Source organism: Lissotriton helveticus, chromosome 11 (genome assembly GCF_964261635.1).
Source record: "Lissotriton helveticus chromosome 11, aLisHel1.1, whole genome shotgun sequence".
NCBI classification, from domain to species: domain Eukaryota; kingdom Metazoa; phylum Chordata; class Amphibia; order Caudata; family Salamandridae; genus Lissotriton; species Lissotriton helveticus.
In genome coordinates, this window is record NC_136072.1 from 630,207,023 (window position 1) to 630,229,436 (window position 22,414).

General features: G+C 44.4%; 1 protein-coding gene across 1 annotated transcript in view; it reads left to right on the plus strand.

The window, feature by feature from the left end:
* Positions 1–22,051, plus strand: part of LOC144790863 (uncharacterized) — a 266,870-nt gene extending 244,819 nt beyond the window's left edge. Inside the window, exons 4-5 of the mRNA XM_078665523.1 lie at positions 19,587–19,921; positions 20,418–22,051. Coding sequence (XP_078521649.1) covers positions 19,587–19,921; positions 20,418–20,499 — 417 coding nt within the window. The 3' untranslated portion in view covers positions 20,500–22,051. The remainder of the gene's footprint in view (positions 1–19,586; positions 19,922–20,417) is intronic.
* Positions 22,052–22,414: the final 363 nt, after the last annotated feature.

Consider the following 22,414-nt stretch of genomic DNA (forward strand, 5'->3'; position numbering starts at 1 on the left):
CCTAAGGCATCTTCCTTGGCCATAATTCCCGCAATATTCCAACTAGCGATATGACAAGTTATATTCTCTCTTTCATTGTTAGCATTTGACAAATCCACATTAGGGATGGACATGTTATTATCAATATTGAAAAGCTCTATGTTAGGTATAGAGTTTGGGGTGTCTCCCCCGTTCAACGTACAGTTCAAACTTACATTACTTATTTCATTAGTTAACAATACGGCCGCTTCATTAAAATTCCTAGACTCTAAATCTCTAGGGGGTTCAATCTCATGTCAATCATTCTGATCAAGGTGACTCAGGGACTGAAACCTATTCTGGGTAGGGACCTGGTACACCATTCCATTATCAAACAGAGGGGAGTTACCAAATGGAACAAATGGATTAGGGGTATGCATTAAAGGGGCATTCCCCCCAAACATTGGGTTCCCCATGTGCAACGAAGGAATGAATGGACCATGTTGTGGGCCAAAGAAAAAGTTAGGCAACATTGGTCTATTTATCAGATGAGGATAGGTGGGATTGCTCAAAGCCTTTTCCCTACAATTGGATGGTGGTTGCCCACCGAGGTGATTATAAAAATACCCCAACGGCCTAGCAACTACTTCAGTCTCAGACTGTGTAATTGAGGCTGCTTTAAGCAGGACCGTTGCCACATGTTGTGGGTGCTTGAAGTTTATAATCACGCAATCCCCCCCACCTATTTTTTTGGTGTTACCTATCCAATTTACTCTTCTGATGGAGATTATTTGGTCAGCATAGCCGACTGGATAGCCACAATGACGATTTAGCCAGGAAAGGGTTTTATTTCTCAAAGAATCAGGTGTCTCATGTTCACTTGGGGGCTGAGTGAGAATGGGAACATTGGTTAGGACCACCACATAAGGTACACAGTCTGGTGGTAGATCAACAGGGCGTCTACAGATCCTGGTGGGCTCCCTATTTAATCCTCCCATCGTATCAGTTGGAACTGTCACCGTAGGTGCTGATACTTGCATAGGGGCTTGCATGGGTGTTGGTGTTTTACTACCCGTTGAATTGCCTATAGCCCCATGGTTAGATGGGTTTGAAGATCCTCCTCCCTCCTGTGACAGAGTAGGTGGTGGCCTCTGTATTTTCGGCTGATCTTTGGTGGAGGATTTCCTGGCCAAAGTGGGAGTGGCACTGATAGAGGCTTGTGGCTGCTCCCTATCCCTGGTAGGAGCAGTAACAAGACCAACTGATTTTTTGATGTCAGCTAAGGACTTTTCCAAGTTGTCTGCGTGGTTACCCACCAAGCCCCTTAACCTGGCTACTTCCTCCTGAAGATTTCCTATCTTAGTTAACAATGGCTCTATCACCATACTAAGTTTACTAAGAATTACACTTGTTAGTGAGTCAATTTGATCAGGCTGCAAAGAAACATAAGTATCAATATTCACAGGTACTAAGTCGTTAGTATGTTCCACTTGGGTCGTATCCTTTTTCCTTCTAGAGATATGACTACCTCGTTTAGGGATTGGTTTTCTACAGGCACGCATAAATTTAGATGCCCTCCCAAATTGCTGGGGTGTCCCCTCGGAATTATTACCTTGGTCTTCATCCCCTATTTTAGACTGGTCTAAAGCCTTAGTTACTTCAACATTAATACTAGTGGTGCTGTTATTAAGTTCCACAGGTGCGTCCATCTCGTGAACAGTATTATTAGGATTAACAGGATTTACGTGAATAATTACATCAGTGGGAAAAGGATCAGCAATAGTACTTTTTCCCAGAGACTTCCTCCTGTCGGTGTTGATTTTGGATACCACTTTCAATAGGTAGTTATCCGGCAATGTACTTTGGACTGACATTTTCAAGGGTTACTGTGACAATGTCCGTATAACTCAAATTAAAATACGAGGGTATCAGTATCTTGTACAGGACTTATACTTCAGTAGTACTCACAGTCCCTGCCAAGGGTGGTGGCCCTGCCCGGCCTCCTCTGGCCCCAGACGGCCACAGACGGCCCCGCCCTTGTCCCGGGCTTCTCCCGCGCGCGCGACTCGCGGAGCGAGAGGGGGTGTCAGCCTTTTACTGGCGCCTCCGGGCGCTCTGTCCGCGTCACCGGAGCGCCGCCGACCAAGGGGTTGCTGGGGAGTGTGGTCCGATGGCTTCGACCGCCTCCTGCTGCCTCCCCGTCGTGTTGTGCCTCACCGTTTCCCTCACGGCACTGCCCGATGGCAGAGATACAGGTAAGAATTCCTGGTGTTCCCCCACTGGGCTCCCGGGGGGTCAGCCTTTTACTGGCGCCTCCGGGCGCTCTGTCCGCGTCACCGGAGCGCCGCCGGCCAAGGGGTTGCTGGGGAGTGTGGTCCGATGGCTTCGACCGCCTCCTGCTGCCTCCCCGTCGTGTTGTGCCTCACCGTTTCCCTCACGGCACTGCCCGATGGCAGAGATACAGGTAAGAATTCCTGGTGTTGCAAGTCAAATCTGGGTCCCCATCTGATCCAGTAAGGCCTGCTCTCTTCCGAGACCAAGCTTTTATGGGGCGTACAGTTGTATGCTCCCTTGTCAACCTTTCCTTGGAAACGGGAACCGTACCATCTAAGTGGAAACAAGCTGTGGTGTCCCCGATTATTAAAAAGCCCACCCTGGACCCGTCTAAGCCTGAAAGCTATCGCCCCATCTCGCTGTTACCCTGGCCAGCCAAGATCACTGAGGCCCATGTCAACTTGGCCCTGTCTGAACATCTGACTCGGACCAACGCCCTTGACCCCACACAAAACGGATTCCGTGCTGGGCACAGTACGGAAACCGCGTTACTTGTGATGGTGGAACATCTCCGGGAAGGTTGGATGCTGGTCAAACGGCGGCGCTTATTTTGTTAGATCTTAGCGCCGCCTTTGATACGGTAGACCACAGCATCCTCCTGCGTCGGCTCGAGGAGACTGGTATTGGCGGTCAGGTGTTGCAATGGTTCCGCTCCTTTTTAGATGACCGCTCCTTCTGTGTTGCCATCCCTCCCTTCAAGTCCAGCTACCAACCACTGGCCATGGGGGTTCCGCAAGGGTCCTCGCTGAGTCCCACGTTGTTCAACCTATACGTGAGACCGCTGGCTGATGTCGCTAGGCAGTGGGGCCTTACTTTGGTCTCATATGCCGACGACACTCAGCTGGCGGTTACTCTCAGCGGGGATGCGGAAATTGAGGCCCCCAGGTTTCAGTCCGGACTGAAGGCGGTGGCTAGTTGGCTGACAGGCAATTGCCTTCAGCTAAATGCCACTAAAACAGAGGTGATGGTCGTCGGGAAGGGAGTGGAGCTGTGGGGTGACCATTGGTGGCCCTCAGAGTTGGGACCTACTCCGATCCCGGTATCGGAAGTGAAAAATCTGGAGGTATGGTTGGACGCGGGCCTCTCCTTTATAGGCCATACTAAAAGAACCGCAGCCTGTTGTTTTGGTCTCCTGAGGGGCTTGAGACCTGTTCTCAAGTTCTTTGATGCCCCGACCAGGCAGCTGGTGATCCAGGCTACTATCATCTCTCGCCTGGATTACGCCAGCTCTCTCCTGGCTGGGGCTAACCAGGCTGAACTAACCCGTTTACAACGGGTTCAGAATGCTGCGGCGAGGGCGATTGTTGGTCTGCCCAGATTCTGTTCAGTGACAGGGGTCATTCGCTCCCTACACTGGCTTCCGGTTAGGAAGCGCATCCTCTTCAAGGTCTTGTGCCTTGCTTTTAAAATCTTGAGAGGTACAGGCCCGGAAATTCTGTCGAGTTGTCTGTCTTTTTATGTCCCTGCCCGTAACCTCCGCTCTCAAGGTCTGGCCCTTGCGGCGGTTCCCAGATTCAGGCTCAGCCGTATGGGAGGCCGCTCATTTAGGGTAATGGCTGCGTCAGCATGGAACTCCCTGCCTGTTGAAATTCGCTTGCTGGAAGACCTTCTGACCTTTCGGAGGGCTATAAAAACTTTCTTGTTTTAGCTGTTTCTTAGTTTCTGTTTTTAGTCCCTTGTTGTGTTACGGGCTACCTTGTCTCTGCGCCAGGACGCTCCTTGGCTGGAGTATCTGTGCGCACAATAAATAGACGTAACATAACATAACATAACATAACAGAGTGGAAAAAATGGATTGTATGCTGATGATCTAATGATCTATCCAAGTAATTCCCAGCAATTTTTAAGACTTTGGAAGACTTTGGGAAAGTATCTGGTTATAGCAGTAACCAACAAAAAACTGAGATCATTCAATGGAATACCCAGAATAGCAGCAGCTTGGTTAAACAGGAGGTCAGGTATCGGGGAATCTAAGTAGTGCACGAAGCAGCTTCCAGACTTAAAAAGAACTACTTAATGCATTTATAATAAGATCTAACTTGTTAAAAATGTCTGGCCTCCCTAAATTTACCTTTAATTTGAATGCAATTCCCCCTAGAATTTAAAGCAGAATGATTTAAGAAACTGTAGGGAGATCTAAGCAGCTTTATATGGCGAGCCAAAGGGGTGAGAATTGCTTTGAAGAAACTTTGTAGGAAGAAGGATCAGGGTGGCATTGCAAGCCCCAATCTTTTTCAATATTATTGGGCCTTTCATCTAAAGAACATATTGCAGATACTCATGGATAGTTTTACCTTTGCCCCGCTATTTAGAACCTTGACCCTGGATTTTTCTGTAAGTAGAGACTTTTTCCTTTTTAAATTTGCAAACAAAAGTACTTCAAGAAAGTTAGACTTAAGACTCTAGTCTCTGCCTGTAACTTGTGGTATTTAATTAGACGGTCGCTAGGAATGCCCTGTTATAGTAGCTCCGCCCTGATATGGAACTCCCATGGTACAGCAGTCTGCCTTTTAGACACACTCACAACCCCCCTTGATCAACTAGGGTATACATAAATGGGATCAAATCATAAAACACAACCAATTACTACAATGGGAGTGCCTGATAGAATTTAGTAAGAGTAACTTATCAAAATGTTAATATTATCAACTATCAAGCTCGTCTAAGGGGATAACAACCAAATCTGGGAGGACAGGATACAGAAAAGACCACTTCAGCAAAAAAAAATCTCAGACTGGTATTGAATGTTAATCCAGGCTGGAGAGGAAGAGTTTACCCTGCCCAATGAGATCTGGGAGAGGGACCTGCCAAATCACGATGTCGGATCACTGTGGCAAGTATCTGTGTCTTTTTGGTGGCTAGCTATAAAATATGTGCCTTCAGTTTACCCTCCATCTGGCTTATTGAACACCCAAGAAGCTGTTGACGATTGGATCCCAAGAGGCAAAGAAGTGTCCCAAATGTGGTGGGGAAAAAGCTGATGATGGCCACATCTTCTGGCAGTGCTCCTCAATTGAGATCTTCTGGCTCGAAGTGGGTGAGGTTCTCTCAGAGATGACCAGACAAAAGATTAGGGTAAGCCTGCGATTGGTAATTTTCGGGGTCGTCAGTGGGGGGGGGGGCACTGAAACTCCTCAAAATATAATAATCACTCATGAATTTTGCTGCTCAAAAAGAGATTTGCCTAAAGTGGATTCTTCCCAAATCACCCCTAGCAGGGAAATGACTAAGCACGGTACAAAGGGTATGTAACCTAGACTGGAGTGGTCCCCCTTTGAAAAGAACAAAGGTTTGGAACATGTGGGAAGGCTGGCACAAATCTTGATCTCGGACCTTGCGAGCGGTTCACAGGTGTTCCATTGGGCCTGGAGATACAGCCAAAGCGCTAATAAGTCCCGACCCTCCGGCGGAAGTCCTGGGAGTTTTGTCCTCTGTAGACAGGAGTACAAACTGAGAGGAAATACCTCTTACATATATCGGCACCTTAGCGCGTGCTTCACATACAGGGCACTGATAATCACATAGATCCCTGTAACACCCCCACACATAGGTCCTGAAGAAAGCCAGTTTAATAAAAAGGCCTGGCTGAAACTAGTCGACCACACTAGACGTGGGAGACCTTAAGTCAACCCCTACACGTCCCAAGCCTTTGTTTTTAACCTCTGCCTGGGGCCCATCAATAAAGTAACCGTTAGGGACCCCAAGGACAGAATTTTAAAATCTCACGCAACACACCGGCACAGCACACTCACCTTCCAAAAAACCGATCCGCAGTTCTCTGGTGCTGCAGCACACCTGAGGCGCACTCGGTGCCTTGGGTGGGGCCCGATGATGAAGCATGCCACCAACTAGGTTGGTGGGTGAGGGCCTTCATACTAAACCAAATGGTTTCCCATGTAGACACATAGCACCCAGACATAGCTAGTTCTCTTTGATTAACCACAAATCTTGATCTGCCAGTAGAAACCTCTAATCTTTGTTCTGTTGCTTAAATACTATTGTCCAATGATTAAAAACATCAACACAATATCAGGTAGAGGGGAGCTGGTCTGGTCTCCTCGATGGACTCCATTTCCTCTACCAACTTTACTTGCATTTGTGGCCTAGATTTTTGACTTGGTCAGATATGTTTGGCCCATGGACACCCCAAAATTGACTCTGACGGGAGATCATTACCTCTGACATAGTCTTAGAGCCTCCTGGGCCCGTATGATGGAAAATGAGGACAAAATTAATAATGGCACCCAATCAAGCGAAGAATTGAACACATCTCCTTCTTCGTGTACCTACGTAAAACCCGAACTTTCCGGCTGGATTCCAAAAATTGGGGACTTCATTCAATAAAAGGTGGCAATTAAATAGGAATCTGGCCCATCATATCAACCAGCAGTACCTGTCCTTGGTGTCCAAGGCATAAGGACTGTTATCCTGCCACCACTTCCTTGTTCTAAAGACAAATGCTTTGTTATAATTGAACATGTCAAAATACACCATGAGGCAGATTCTACATAGTAGGCCATTGGGTGTCCCTGCTACTATGCAGGACATTCCTCTGCCACTAGGTGGCACCACCAAAGCTGTTACTTCCCAGCTGGGGGGAGGATGAGTCCACAACCAGCAACATGACTGAAGTGAGTACTATTCTTACTACTGCGTCTTCTGCAGCTGACATTGTTTACATTGATCCACCAACGGCTGATCCACCTCTTTTGGATTTTTCGAGGCTTGATTCAGAACCGAAGCCTCACGTTTTTCAACCAAGTGCTTCGGGGTATTAAATGGATCCAATGATTTTTCCTTAGACAGTTCTTCTCTTTTAGAGTCTCCTTCAGCTTGGATCTATGTTTTCTTTTCACGGTTGAAAGACACTTATCTAGTCCGGCCTTGGATATATGTTTGGATTACACTTTCCTTGGTTTTTCTTTTCCTGTGGATTGAATTGGATTGTCTTTTTCTTTTTCTGTGGATTCGATTTGTGATGTTGGCCCCCCATTCTTCTTCCCTTGAACTGAAAAGTGACTTGTTCCTCATGAACATTTCATCCATAGCAGTAACTGATGGAATTGTTTGAGATAAATTTCCTTTCAACATATTTGGTCCTACGGAGATGCTGCATATACCATATCTGTTCAACGTTTTTATGGGTGATTTTTTGGATCAAGGACCTGTACCTTAATTCTGATAATTATTGTGTTATGTTCTGTTATCACAATTATGGCCACCATTTCCTACATATGGTCATTGTTCAATGTACACTTTTAACAACACACAATGGGAACACTGTCCAACTCCCCAACAAGGGAGTTCCAAAAAGTACAAAGATAAATTCACATATTTTTAAGGAGATGACACTTTAGATCCTAAATCATATTATTTTAAATTAGTCCCTACCCCACCCAAAAAATATATGCTTACACAGACAAAGTGAATGTATACATGTTCATTTGCCACCCAGTTAGCCCTTAAAGCCTATGATTATTGGAAGGACACAATTGAACTGAAATTGATTTAGAGAACCCAACTGTGGCAAGTTTCAGGAACGAAACCTTATTTTGAGAATGTTTAATTCCAACACAAATAATTTTTTTGAATTATACCGTCCAGCAGACTAAATGTCTGAGAATGGCAAAAATTAAAGAAATAAATGCTCCAGAAATTCCCACCATTGGCATCTTTGATAATTGGCAAAGTTTGACAAATTATACTGAAGAACAACTCAATAATACAGTGTAGAATTGTACATTTAATTCCACACTTTCAGGTCCACATGTGTGGTTATTGTGGCCAGTAAACACAAATGGTTGGCATGCTCATTTCATTATTCCACACCTGGGTTTAAATCAAGCTGACCTGACCCCCAATATTCCTACTCGCAACATTCAGGTATTGTTATCACCTATTCAATGGGGAAATTGTGTCAACATTGGTTGGAACTTTCCACACTGTCAGCAGTGAAACAACATCTTTCTCTCCTGTCCGAAAACTTGAACTTATCAGATTTTTTATTAGACCCTAAATCTCCACGTCCCTAAAGATTTATTTGTGCTACATATAATGAAATCTGTAAATTGTTCCAAATTGATCTGGATAATTTTGATAAAGTGCTTGCAGTTGTTGGTAATAGTATGAATATGCTGCCTTCTTGCATTTATAATTTCAGTAACAATTTATAGTCTGTTATTGATATTATGCAATGTGTGATGTCAACATTGTATCATCGGCAGAGTTAGCTTAGATCTATCATGCAGTTTAGCTGGCCACTTGAAACCCTTAAAAATGGGTGCATACCATGGCGTTATCTGAATTCCAGTAGCTTATTTTTGCCTTTTAATTTAACATGCAAACAATAACTGATGGCAAAGAAAGATGCCACCTATGCAATGTTGTATTTCTAAAAGTTAACAGAGCTCCCTTTCACAATCACCAAAACACCTTCAACTGTATGTTTACTCATCTCAACATTTAAAATCACAGCATGCATGAAACATTGCCCTGTCGGTAGATATGAACCCCTAGGAGGCAGCTTTATTCATGAATTATGGTAACTCCTTTTTTCCTATCATTGTGAACATGCCAGCAAAGCAGTATTCATTACTGGAAAAGATTGAAACTCTTCTGTCAGGAACTCACACATTTGCAAACAAATTATTGTGCACAGCGCATGTAATACTTCATTAACTAATTTGGCATGCTTTTTAAAAGGAATACCAGCTCCTGCTATACTTCTACTTATTATTGTCCTTTCAAATGGTAGTTAGTTATTTAATGCTTAGCGATCAAGATTGTTGTGGAATATGTGCGGGTATCCCATACGTGTCCCCCCACGCAAGGAGTTGTCAATAGTCCATTGTGGCCTTCCGTTCCAGCTTAGAAGGCAGATTTTAACAGGCTAAGAAGACTCAAAGCACTATTGGATCAAAAAGAAGTAACTCTTACATCTTCCCAGGAGAATTCTGAATCACAGGTTGCAAGGGCATCCAGCGAGATACAGTTGTTGTTAAACTCAAATCTCCCACTACATTTTGGCGAACTAGTTAATCGTATTTTTAACACATCTAAAATTTCTTGATAGGTTCCGTCTAGTCAGTTCATTTCAAACTGTCTTCGGAGTAATACCGCTTTAATTCATTCTCTTTGTTCTAGAGCGTTTGGGAGATTACATCGGCTGGCATTCCTCATTTGTGGAATTTTGGTCCTATTTTTGCTTCTCCCCAATGAATGTTCCATGTGCAAGCACCCTGGAACTACCACTGCTCCAGCAGTGTCTTGCGCGTATGCTTCAATACTTTGCAATCTTGTTGCTTCAAGAACTAGACCTTGATTGGTCGCTAACATTCTGACCTGCCTGGTTTACCTGCGTGCAACCTGGGTTCCACTGCCTCTGGTTTCCCTTCAAATGAGCACTAGGTATTTACCTGGCTTTGCAGATGCTTGCTGCCATGGACATTGAACTGCTAATAGGTCCCTTAGCTACCCATTTTCAGGACTGTCCCTTGGGGTGTGTCTTCACCACAATGTGAGGTATGAGCCAATCCTTTTTGAGGAGATGTGTGCAACAGAACAGGATCACTAAATACTGGCTCTACTAACACGGACGCAGGTCACGCAGTAGCTATCTCAGCATCGGCTGTGACTGAGGATCATGTCTGTTCTCTGGAACTACTTACCTGGAATGTTATCAATCGTACCATCGATGCATCATAATTTGATTATTTTTTCTTTTATTTATCATTTTCTGGCATATACACAGACTGAATAAAACTCACTGCAATAACGAATCAATCGCCATCAACATAAATGCATTATGACATCAGGCACATATACAATCAAGGATTGGAAACAGGTAGTTCCTGAATATATACATTTATAATTGTCTTGTGATCCTTTCCCTCACATCAAACCATGTCTTATTCATCATTTCTGCATCCACAATGGGTTTCCGCGAGTCCATTTAGTGTTCTATTTTGACGTGCTCTATTCAGCCCACCCCAGTCAGCACTATACCTGCTGGTTGCTGTGCAGGAGAAGATGAGTCTATGCCAAGTAGGTATTCTTTAAGCGGGGGTAGGAGGCTGCATCGTGGCATAGAGTTCACAATTCATGTTGCAGAAAGTGAGACTAGGTAGCCAAGTGTTAATCGTAGGGGGGACTCTGCTGCGGGAAACAACCTTTACGACGCAACTTTTACAACGCACTACCATTACAACGAAACTTTTACAATGCAAGATCCATTACAACGCATGTAATTACAACGCATACCAATACAACACATACCATTACAACGCATACCATCACAACGCATAGTACCCTTACACTATCCAACACTTACCCTACTGTTGCACCCCCTGGAGTTAGAATAGTAATTTTTACCCCTACACTATCCAACACTTACCCTACTGTTGCACCCCCTGGAGTTAGAATAGTAATTTTTACCCCTACACTATCCAACACTTACCCTACTGTTGCACCCCCTGGAGTCAGAATATTAATTTGTACCCCTATACTATCCAATACTTACCAAACATGTGTTGTAATGGTATGCATTGTAATGGTATGCGTTGTAAAGGTAGAATGTGTTGTAATGGAATGCGTTGTAATGGTAGTTTTAGGAAATTCGTTGTAATGGCATGTGTTGTAATGGAATGCGTTGTAATGGATGTTGCGTTGTAAAAAATGCGTTGTAAAGGCATGCGTTGTAAAAGTATGCATTGTAACGTCATACATCCCTCTGCTGCGCCACTTTTGTGCTATCTCCCCGTTTAGCCAACAAGAGAGCTAGAGCAAGAAATGTGAGTAGGTTCTTCTGAATGTTATACACATAACCCAGCAGGGCAACATCAGGAGTGGGGTCTATCTCCAAGTGTGTCACCTGGGAAATTAGCCCAAATATAGCCCTCCAAAAGTCCCCAATCTTAGGACAATTCCACGTCAGGTGGGCCAAGTCGGGCTGAGGACTACCACATTTTAAACAACTGTGAGGGCAATCGGGGTTTAAGGCGTGGTGCTTCGCAGGCGTCATATACGGCCTCCATAAGTACTTAAAGTGTATTAATGTATGCCTGCTGTTGAGGGATACCTCTCTCGTCTGTGTGCAGCAAAATGTCCACTGGTCGTCTAAAATTGGGTGTCCTAAATCCCGCTCCTATGCTTCCTGAATCTTAGCGTTGTGACATGGGACAAGGGCCACGCTAGCCTTATAAAGCTTTGAGATTAATTGGTCCCCGCTTGCGCTGGCAATTAAAAGCGTTAAAGGAGGAAAGGACTCGGGCTCAAGTGGATACTCCAGGACATTGGCGCGGAGTGCTCCGCGGAATCTATTAAACACAAATTGGTCCATAAAAGACGTCCCACTAAACTACCCCCCTCAGTACTGGTGAATACAGGTCTGTCCGGGAACAGGTCCCCTAAATTAGTAATGGAATAGGATGTCAATGTGCGCCGGACTAGATTCTCCTTAGTGATGGGAAGCCTTGGATTATTGGCAATGGGTATTAGAGGGCAGTGCTCCCTGTGACTCACAACAGTTTACTCCAGGCCAGCTTGTTGTTGACAATGTCTGATTGTCACGGGGGTCCTGTGGAACCCTTTGAGATAGGAGAGCATGCAGGGGGTCGGAAGTGCAAGAGCAGCCTTTGGTCTAACATAGGGAATAAGAGCATCTAGGTGATACCAGGAGTGTGCGATGCTGTATTGTGCAACTAGATAATAAAGCCTAAAATCAGGTGGGCCAAATCCTCCCCTCTCATATGGTAGGGTCATGGTTTCCCAGCGGATTCTTGGTCTCTTACCACCCCATGCCACCCTAATGAGGTGTGGCCAGAGGGTGTCTAATAACTTATTTGGGAGTGGAATGGGGATATTATGAAAGAGATACAAGAACTTTGGGAGCACAATCACCTTCATTAGCGCAGTTCTGCCTGCCAGCGATAGCAGGAGTTTCAACCAATGCTCAATCTGCATTTGTAGGTTATGTAAAGAGTTCAGCAGAATCATCTGTTCCATGTCCTGATGAATCTGGATTCCTAGATACCTGACTGACTCTTCGTACCATGTCAGTGGGAATTCGCAATCCCATCTTGCTGTGCCAGTGGTCAGAGGGAGAATCTCGGACTTACTCCAATTTATACCCAGTCCCGAGTAGCTCCCGAACTGAATTATCTGTCTGAGTGGATCCAGGTTTACCTGGGGAGAGCGGACATATAGTACAATATCATCCACGTAGAGTGAGACTAGAAGCGGGCCTGTGTTGAACTGGATGCCTCTATGTAGGTGCTTTTCCTGAAAATGCCTAACCAGAGGGTCAAGGGGCTCCTGTGAGAGCAAACAAAGAGGACAACGTGCCATTTAACAGAGTCTAGCGGAGGGAGCAGTGTAAAGTAAAGCGGTAAGGTTGATGAAACCCTTGGGAATACCCAATTTTCCCATCAGTGCCAATATAAAAGGCCACTCCAAGGAGTCGAAAGTCTTTTCCGTGTCCAAAAGGACCGCAGTAGCTGGCACTACCGGCGCAATTCTGTGCAGTACTGCAAACAGTGTACGCAGATTCAGCGCCGTCGATATATGGGGAAACCCCCTATTGATAACTCTGTAATTTTCATAATGTGAACTATACCATAAGGCAAAAAAAACGCTAAGTAAGATACATCATAATCTCAGTAACAACCAAACGTGCTATATACTGGGGGTATGGCAACGCCAAGCCAGAACCCAAAAGGTGCAATATCCATAAAGGTGACTCTTGTACCTCTGCTTGCTGTCGTTATTGTGCCTCATCCATATTATTCCTGCATAAATGGCCCAACGTTACTAATGGGAGAAAAGTTCCACACTGGCCGCTGATCCACTGGGCGGAGGGGAGCCCCCTCGTTTGTCGTTGATTCTGTGTCTGTTGCTTCTCTTATAGTTCTTACAAAATTCCTGTACAGCCTGCGGAGTATAAAAAATACTAGACCGACCCTTTATATCCATTCGGAGGCGTGCAGGGTAGATCATGCCATATCTAAGACCCAAATTTCGAACTGTAGCTTCAACCCCAGAATATTTGCGCCTAGCTTCTTGCATCATAGCAGTGAAATTAGGAAATAAGGACAGTGTGGAGCCTTGCCAGGATAAGGTGCCAAGTTCTCTAGCCAGTCTCAAAGCAGTATCCCTGTCCCGGAAATTTAATAGGTGGGCTATGATGTGCCTCGGTGGGGAGCCTGGGTTGGGCCTTGGTCCCAGGGAGCGATGGCCACGTTCTATCAGAAAAGTAGTGGTGAAGGCCTCTTTGCCGAAAATGTCCGAGAGTAGAGTCTCGACAAAAAAGGCCATGCGGTCGGTGTTGGTGGATTCCGGAACCCCAAGAATTTGTATGTAATTTGGCCAACTGCACACCTCTCAATCTTCACTCTTCATGGCTACGTTTTTCAGGACCCTTTCCATTTTGTCTAGGCACTTAGTGGACTGGGCTCTGCCCTCACCATTATCTAGGTGTTTATCGTGGATGTCCAATCTAGCTCCCATGGTGTCTAATCTTTTTTCATGAGCATCGGAGCAGCTGTCTAGTGCCCTAATTCTGGCTCGTAGGTCCTGCAAAAGCACACCAGATCCAGCAGGAGCGTCACTAGGGCCCAATGTCTCCACTCCTACCTCCGCCATGAGACTGTCAGAATTCGTGGGCAACTCTGCCGGTTATGTAAATTTCGGCAACCTTTGCTTCGGGTCTTTTCGACCCATCCCTTAGGTGTTGGCGTGGATCATAGTTGTGTTGCCTCCTGTGTGTGTGTGTGACCCAGGGAATTAGATAATTCAGTTATCACTGGCCCACAAGGAAGTTATGGACACTGCGTTGGCCAGGACCAGCCTGGTTTGTCGTACTGGAATGGCATCAGGTGGTCGCAACTCTGTCCCACCACCACACTTAGTCCTGTGCAGTGCAAATTAGGATGCTGCACCAACGGGAGCACCAGACACTGGCACCCCGCCGCCTGTGGAATATTGACAGGAGGTGGGGCTCAGTTTATTAAAAAGGTCTCGCCGTCCCGGGGGATAGGGTGTTTCATACCCCGCAGGAGGCTACTGATGTGGTTGTTACAGCTGCGCCGCCATGCCCAACGGTGCGGCCGTGTGAGTGCTAGTCACTGGCAGCCCCCCCACTGGAATCTACCCGCTAGGTGGATGGCTGGCCCCCAGGCTCGTCCACGGCCCCTGTTGCTGCTGGGCCTCCATGGGCTAAGCAGGCCAAGGGAACGGGGACGGGGTGCAAGGATGAAGCACACTGGGGGGCACAGATCCCGGGACCCACTTGCCTAGGGAACCGCCTAGCCCGTTGGGCGTCCCGTAGCCGGCAGAGTGGCCAAGCTCGTGATGGGGAAGTTCCCTCAGGTTGGCAGCTCATCAACAGGCCGTGCTTGCGTAAAGGCGGCAGTGTGCGTTGTCGTCTTCAGTGCTCATAATGCCGGTGTTGTGAGGCTGCTGGGCCTTCGTCTTCATTCATGGCGGGGGGATGTTGGCCCATTACTTTTGCGAGGTTGGATGCTCGGATGAGGCAGGATTTTAGGTTAGCCTGGCGGAGCTTCAGTGCCACGCGGCCACTGCCTGGCCACGCCACCTTGAATTTGCTTATCTTTTGATTATATTCCTACTACTTAGTTACATGTCATGCTATTACCCTGACCAAAGGGAGGTATTGTGTGTTCTCTATATAACCCATTGTTGTACTCCCTGTGTTAGCCTAATTATGCACATTGTAGGCCGCTTTTGCTTTACACACACTATCAAATATCATGCTTGTTTTTGCGCCACCCTGTATTTTCACAAAGTCATCACAAGTTTTTGTATTTTAATCTTTTCCTGGGATATAGTCGGAAGAGCCCATACAAGGTCAAACAACATTACTCCTTGTTATTCTATGTGGTCAGACACTAGCACCTAGACGTAATAGAGAAATCCAGCTGCTGTGTTTGAACACTCTTGATATGTTCCCTCCGTCCTGCTCTTCCCCTATGGCTAAGAACTTGGGGGTTAAGATGGACAAGGGGCTGACGATGAAAGCCCAGATCCTTGGGGTGACCGGCACCTGTTTCGGTCTATTAAAAATGCTGCGGAGGTTTTTGCCTCTTTTGTCGGAGGAGCACAGGAGGCTGACTGTGCAGGCCCTGATAGGCTCCAGGTTGGATTATGCCAACATTCTTTACCTGGGCCTACCGGAGTACCTGCTGCAGCGGCTCCAAGTTGCGCAGAATGCGGCGGCCAGGGCCATTTATGGTCTAAGCAGACGTGCCAGCGTCTCGGGGCTTTTGCTGACGCTGCACTGGCTACCCATTCGCAAACGGATTGCCTTTAAGGCTATGACTTTGGCCTACAAGGCACTCCACGCTGTGGGAGCTAAGCATCTCCAAAAGAGAGTGGCCTTTTACCATCCGGCTCGCTCTCTGAGGTCAGAATCTCTACTCCTGGCGGCTGTCCCTCGAGTTAAGAGAGCCCGTCTGGGCGGTCGCTCCTTCAGCCTGCTGGCCCCTCAGATGTGGAACTCGCTTCCACTCCTACTTCGGGGGGCTACGACTCTTCTTGACTTTAGGAGAGGTCTTAAAACTTGGTTGTTTACCCAGTAGTCCTCCCAGCTGTCTCTTTTTATCTGTTTGGTGTGTTCTCTTTTTTACTGTGTTATGTTATTCCGAATTAGTTCTCCTTACCCAAAGCGCCGGGACACTCTTTTTGAGTAACCGTTGCGCAATACAAAAGAATAAATAACATAACATAACATAACATAACATTTGTCATATAACCCAGGACTTGTCATTTTAATAACATACAGAGTGGTGACTTGCAGCCTGATGAAAGGTCCTGAGACGAGAGGGCTGCTTTGGCTGATATGTAAACAACTATCTATGTATGCTAAGGTATGGGGTTCACACTAACTCAGAGATATATAATCTATTATCACTTGGCTTCTGTAGTGATTCTAGGTTTAGGCAAGTCTGTCGCTTAATATGACAGGGCTTTTTTTCATATATGACCTTTTATTCATGCTACTTACATTACTGACCTGCATTTGTTTTCTAATTGTGGCACAGGTATTTCATATCAGCGCACAATAGTTTATATAAATATTGTAAGCTTCCTTCATGTCTATTTTCTATTTATTGTGGGCAAGTACGAGTGAGAAAACGAAAGTGGATGACCTGCTATTCGATCTCTCAGGGGGTTGAGAGTGTTGTGTTCTTGGGTGCCAAATCACTTGTATCTCTGGAAAGGTTAGGAGGGCAAGTGAGGCACTATACGCTAGTCAGATTCGGGCCCATATGTGCTGAGGTTTTATGGTGACTCAGTCCCTACATGCTGATGTTATATGGTCCAAAGCATAGCTCTGTTCCTGAGTAGAATCACTGCAACGTCAGGTTTCAAGCATTGCAGTGGGAATATCTTAAGAAGAAACATTTTATCAAGCACAGGATGTCAGGAAAACAGACAACAAATTACTGATTTGCAAATTGCAGGTTTTTGTATGCGGCGTAAAGGTTGGCAAAAAAGGATGTACTGGATTGTGACCCAAAGTGTCTAGCAGTGGCTGACATTGATATAAGCAATCCACCCTTCTCTTTTATTTTTTTTCTCAGTGGGATGCCATAAGTGTGATGGCAATGTCCAAATATGGCTCGCATGCTCATTGTCCTTCTGCCCTGTTCAGAAGGGACCTTGCCTGGGAGTTTGCAATAGACTGCTACTATTGGAGCAGGACCAAGGCTGATTTGTCTATGGCTGATTCCAGTGTGCTAAGGCATAGTGGGCAGAAACAATGGACTGGATTGCATCCTTAGTAATTAACGGTGGCTGAAATTAATTCAAGCAATTCTCCCATCACCTTTTTGTTTTTCACAACAGAAAAATATCCAACTTTTCAACTACCTTAAGAAGGAGAAATGATTAGTTAAAACAAAACTCAGGAGAAAGATTTCACAAGACTGTAGACACGATAGTAAAGGCACACCACCCATCCTTGTTGTCTTAAAATGCAACACCAAGAGTAAACTGAGGTTATAGCAAAGTGCAAGGTAAGCCTGGTGGTATAACTTTTAAGTCTGATATTCACGAGCCAAATGTGCAATCCATACTACATTAAAATTGTAAGGCGGGATCCTTAGTCAGTGGAGTGTGTGTGTGGAATAGATATTCCCAGAACAAATATGTTACAACTCACCGCAATTAGAGGTGCAGTGTTTTGAAGCACCAAAGAGGCCCTTATGAAGATCATGGTATATCCCATAAATATACTCCATCCATACGCCGATGATAACAGAGACAGCAGAATGCCCCTGACTCAAAGGTTGACACAGTGACAGCAGAATGTCCTCTGACACAAAGGTGAAACCCAAAAAAATCCTGCTAACCACTCCAGATGAAATGAACAATATGAGGAGATGACAGAGATCTCAGTTTCTGATTGGCGTCAGTTTTAAAACCCAAGTTCTTGACTAGATTTACCAGCTTATGACAGAAGGTCAATTGTGTGGGCCTCAATTCGGGCCCCAAAAGTCCACACTAGTGCCAATATTCATTACTTCAGTTTCAAACTGCATTGTTTGGTTTTATATAGATTCAAATTGAGCCACTGGCAGCCCATTCAGATCCTGCCTTCACAATACATTTTCGTTAGAGAGATGCAGAGAAATCCATTGAGAAGGTCTCAAATCGCAAGATAATTAAACGCCTAATCGGAGAGCAAGTGAGCTGGCATGGAGGGGATGCTGAATCTAATTTTAGACTAACAGGACAGTCTTGACCTGTTAACAATCCAATGAGATCAAATCAAAGAAATTCTTCAATTTTACCAAGGTGTTATTTAAAGTATAGGTTGGATAGTTCTTTCCCAGAGTAGGATTTCTAATCTACATATGAAAAAGCATTCTAATCTATGTACCGTTAAACTCCTTTTCATTTGTTGTAGAAACTGAGTTTATCTCAAAGAAAATGTGATCTTGAAATTTTCACAGCTACAAAAACACGATATGTTTGATGCTCAACTCGTAAAGTTTCCTTAGCTATTGTTTACATTTTAGTACTGCAACAATATGTGAGTGGCCCTTAGACTCATCATTGCATGAATGACTGACAGTCATTGTCACTATGATTCTTACAGAAGCACCTGCCTTGGCAAATGGGCTTCAGCTTGCTTTATGGGATGACCAAACTGTAGTACCAGAAGTTAAGAAGTACTCAAGACCTTTTATTATTTCTTAGTAATTTTTCCAGTAAAAAGATATTTTATTTTAGCATTGTTGCAAATTAATTGTTGTCAGTTTCATGGACATTAAATACAAATGTGTTAACGTTAATGTTTCTGTGCCAGTACATACAATTTAGAGATTAGGTGATACGTGGTTTTCACCACAGGGCATGTAGAATTTTGTAGCATTTTGGTGCCTTAGACAAGAAGATTATTTTATAAATCCCACACTTTATATCATGATGGCTCCCTTCACAGCAGGGGAGTCCCACCAGGCAAGTTGTGATCGCTAAAAAAGTCAGCCTGACCTCCAACAGGCTGGAGGAAGTTATGACCTTTGCCCCTCCCCCACGGTCCACAGATTCTTTGCCACCATTATAAATGGTCCCTTTAGGCCCTCCTTACAAGTTCAGGGCTAAATTCCAGAATCTATGCATACAGGAGATAACATAGTGATCAGAATGACAAGATGTACGATAATTATCAAGTACTGGCAAAGCCAATAGGTCACACTTTGATGTGGTAAATAAAGCATGCAAACACAGACATGCACACATGATGCGTATATGCAGTATCACAGTAAGGCCAAATCTATTGGTTTTTCCAGTGTTTTGTTTGCTCTTGTCTCTTTTTCGTGGGGATTGGAGGCCTGCCATATGACTTTCTGCAATGTTCCTGTTGTTTTGGGTAGGCTGATGGTTTGCATCAGTATTGGACTCCATCATGCCCCGGTTGGTTGTGGTATTCAGTAAGCTTCAGCGACAGAAATGCACAGTGCAGCTGTGATGTTCTTTTCTCTACCACCCTTGTGGTGGGGTACATCTTGAAAGATTATGATTGAGGCTCGTTTCACTCTTTCCAACTCGTCTCCGGATGCACTACTGTAGATATGTTGCTATAGAATGGGGTTGGCTCCTTCAAAATGATGGCTCCTGGCCTCCAGCTTAGTTATTGAAAGATTGGTCTCAAAAAGACACTCTCCAGAAACCAGAATAAGCGAGATCACTGTTCTGTTCTAGAAACAACTTAGTGGCAAACGTTTCTCATGAAAAATATGCGAAGCTCTCTAATCGTGTGTTCTCATTTTCAGTGCCCGGGATGCAAGACGTTTGTGGAACGCAAAGACCTGGAGAACCTGAAGGTGCGCTGTGAGATCTGTAGCGCCAAGAACAAGGAAACTTGGGAGTTCTGCTGGCAGTGCCTGAGACCCTGGAAAGATGCTGGATCTGGGTGTAGTGCCATAGATCTTCAAGGGAGTGAAATCAAAAACTGCCCATCCTTCTTGGCCTGTCCCACATGCGGGCCTATGATAGAGTACAAAGTATTGTGTAAATATGTTATATGTCTAAAGTGCCGAGTCAAATTCTGCTTTGCCTGCCGTGAATTGGTTAAAGTTTGCAAGGCCGCGAAAGAGGGGCCTATTATAATACATGCTAGATACAACTAAGGGGTATGCCCAAATGACCCTCCTATACCTGGGCAAGTATGGAGGGATCAATCACTCTTTTATTTACGTGCAAGGCACCATCAATTACCCTGACGTTTTCAGTATTTTATAATTAGAAATATTAATGATTCTGTTAGATACATATATCATTCGGCGGGACTCTGATAACAAATCAATTACTTATTGCAAGGACATCAAACATAATATCTATATGACATAAACAAATACATAAATAATCAGACACAAATCATTATCACAACACCAATACAATACATATACACAATATATACAACATATACAAAACCCTAATTTTACATATACTAATGTACACTACTCACTCCGAGTGATACATTCCGAGGTAGTCCTCTTAGCCCCAGAGGTATCACACCTCTCTCATATTTACTTGTGTGAGCCTATAATCTTAAAGCCAAATTCATAATTCATTGCACTCCACAAATATCTGTCAAAAGTCTGCAATACATGCAGCAAGCCTGTCGCTCCCAGGCAAACCAGGATTCCAGTGTGGTCTCAGCGAGGCCAACAGCCGCCCATCTAGCGTTCCTGTCACACCTAGACAGATTACATTTCATGAGGTCTTTGAGAGGTTACAGCAGGGACTATCCGTTCAGAACACCTTTAATACAGAGAGCCTGAGAAATTCGCCTGTGTAATTTTGTACAATAGAGGCCATTGGTAATGCATGAAAAATTTGCACATTTAACTACACATGATTAGAAAGAGTGTGCAAAAACACTTAGATGAAAGACTTGATGTGTATCTGTTAATTCTCCTGTCCTCCAAATATCAGCAATCTTAGCTGTTGAACTATTTTATTCGTTACTGGTCAGTCTTTAGAAAGGATATTGTGTAATTAGTGACACAGTTAATAACTTGATTTTTACAAAGCAAACAGCAAAATGATCACTTGTTACTGATGTAAGTAAGGTGTGGAGGAGCATAAAAATCCTGCCCCTCTGCACACTCATATTTCATAACCCAATTGTATATGTGATATTGTCACTTAGATATTTCAGTCTCTCTTTATCCCAGATGTTTTGAGGTTCTCTGCTCCCCAGATATCCATGTGTTTTCAATTTACCTCTGTGCCAAATCGTACTTGAGGGGTGTGTTTGCCTCACGGTGGATCCCCACTCTCTCCAGGCTCTTTCTTACACGACTGAAAATAGTTCCAACTTACCCAGACCTTCTCACACTCACATCAGACCAATAGTTTTCTTAACACAGTAAATGCTGTTTGTCTTATTTTGATTTCATAGTTACAAAAATGCTATTGGGAGTTGGCTACTTTATACAGTCAAAGTTGATGTCATTAACCTAAAAACGAGAATTGATCATTGTAATGAACACAAGGGGTTACATCTGCAAAAGACATTTTTAACAGCTCACTAAAACCCATACTCTTTATCTCTTCTCCTCCATAAGGATTTTCTACCCGTGGCCGGGACCTATAGAAGTTGTAAAATATACTGCGGGTGTCACACTTGCATGATTAACGAGATTGGGAAAGCATTCCTAGCTGATATACAAACAAAATACGAAATATCTGGTGCAACACTATAGTGCTTGGGTTGATTTCTTTATTGCCCCAATATGCATTCACTCATGGTCTAGGGAGACGCAAACAGCTCTTAGAAGCCCATGGTGTAATCAAGAAGCAGCCTATCAAATACATATGTTCGTCACATGCCTTCACCTTGGGGTATTGTGGGGGGGTCAGTTTTTGAATTACGTTGAAGTTTAGCATATAGACATTGTCTTTCAAAAGCTATTGATATGCTATGGGTAGCTATGATGCAAGGGAGTCTGTTTTGGCTGGAATGCTTTTATTTTGGTGGAATGAAGGTCGCCTGCTTAATCTTATCTAAATGTTGAAAGTTCTACTATGATTTGTAATAGTTTGGAGAAAGATGTGAGATATTCATGTTTAAACTGGTGATGAAAATGGCAGGGTCAAGATTGACTTAGGTATGGGGGAATTCAGCATGGAACTTATTGCAATATCCTATTAATAACCCTGTAGTATATAGTATCTCGCACTCGCCTCACCAAGTACGTTTTTATCTAATTTTGTTCCATAATAAACCATAACTGGCTACATATTTTTGATGTAATGTTTTAATAAAATTCATTGAATGATTTAACTGTATATTGTGAAATTCTGTCAATTCACAAAACCGTTTTCAAGAAATTAACTCTCAACATTCCAAAGGGGGTTGGACATTTGGACTTTTGAGGACAGGTCACTTTTCTAGTTTAAGTTGCAGTTTAGCTAATCTCTGTCTTTAAAATCTTTAGGAAGAGGAGCTAGATCATAAAACATCTTTGCTGACAGTTGCCCACAGGGCAGGCAGTAGCTACTGAATCACAACAATGGTGAATGCGTCGTTTGGCTTTGGTGTCCTGTGTCCGTCCTTCAGTGACTCTGCAAACTAGGCCAGGTACACACTGTC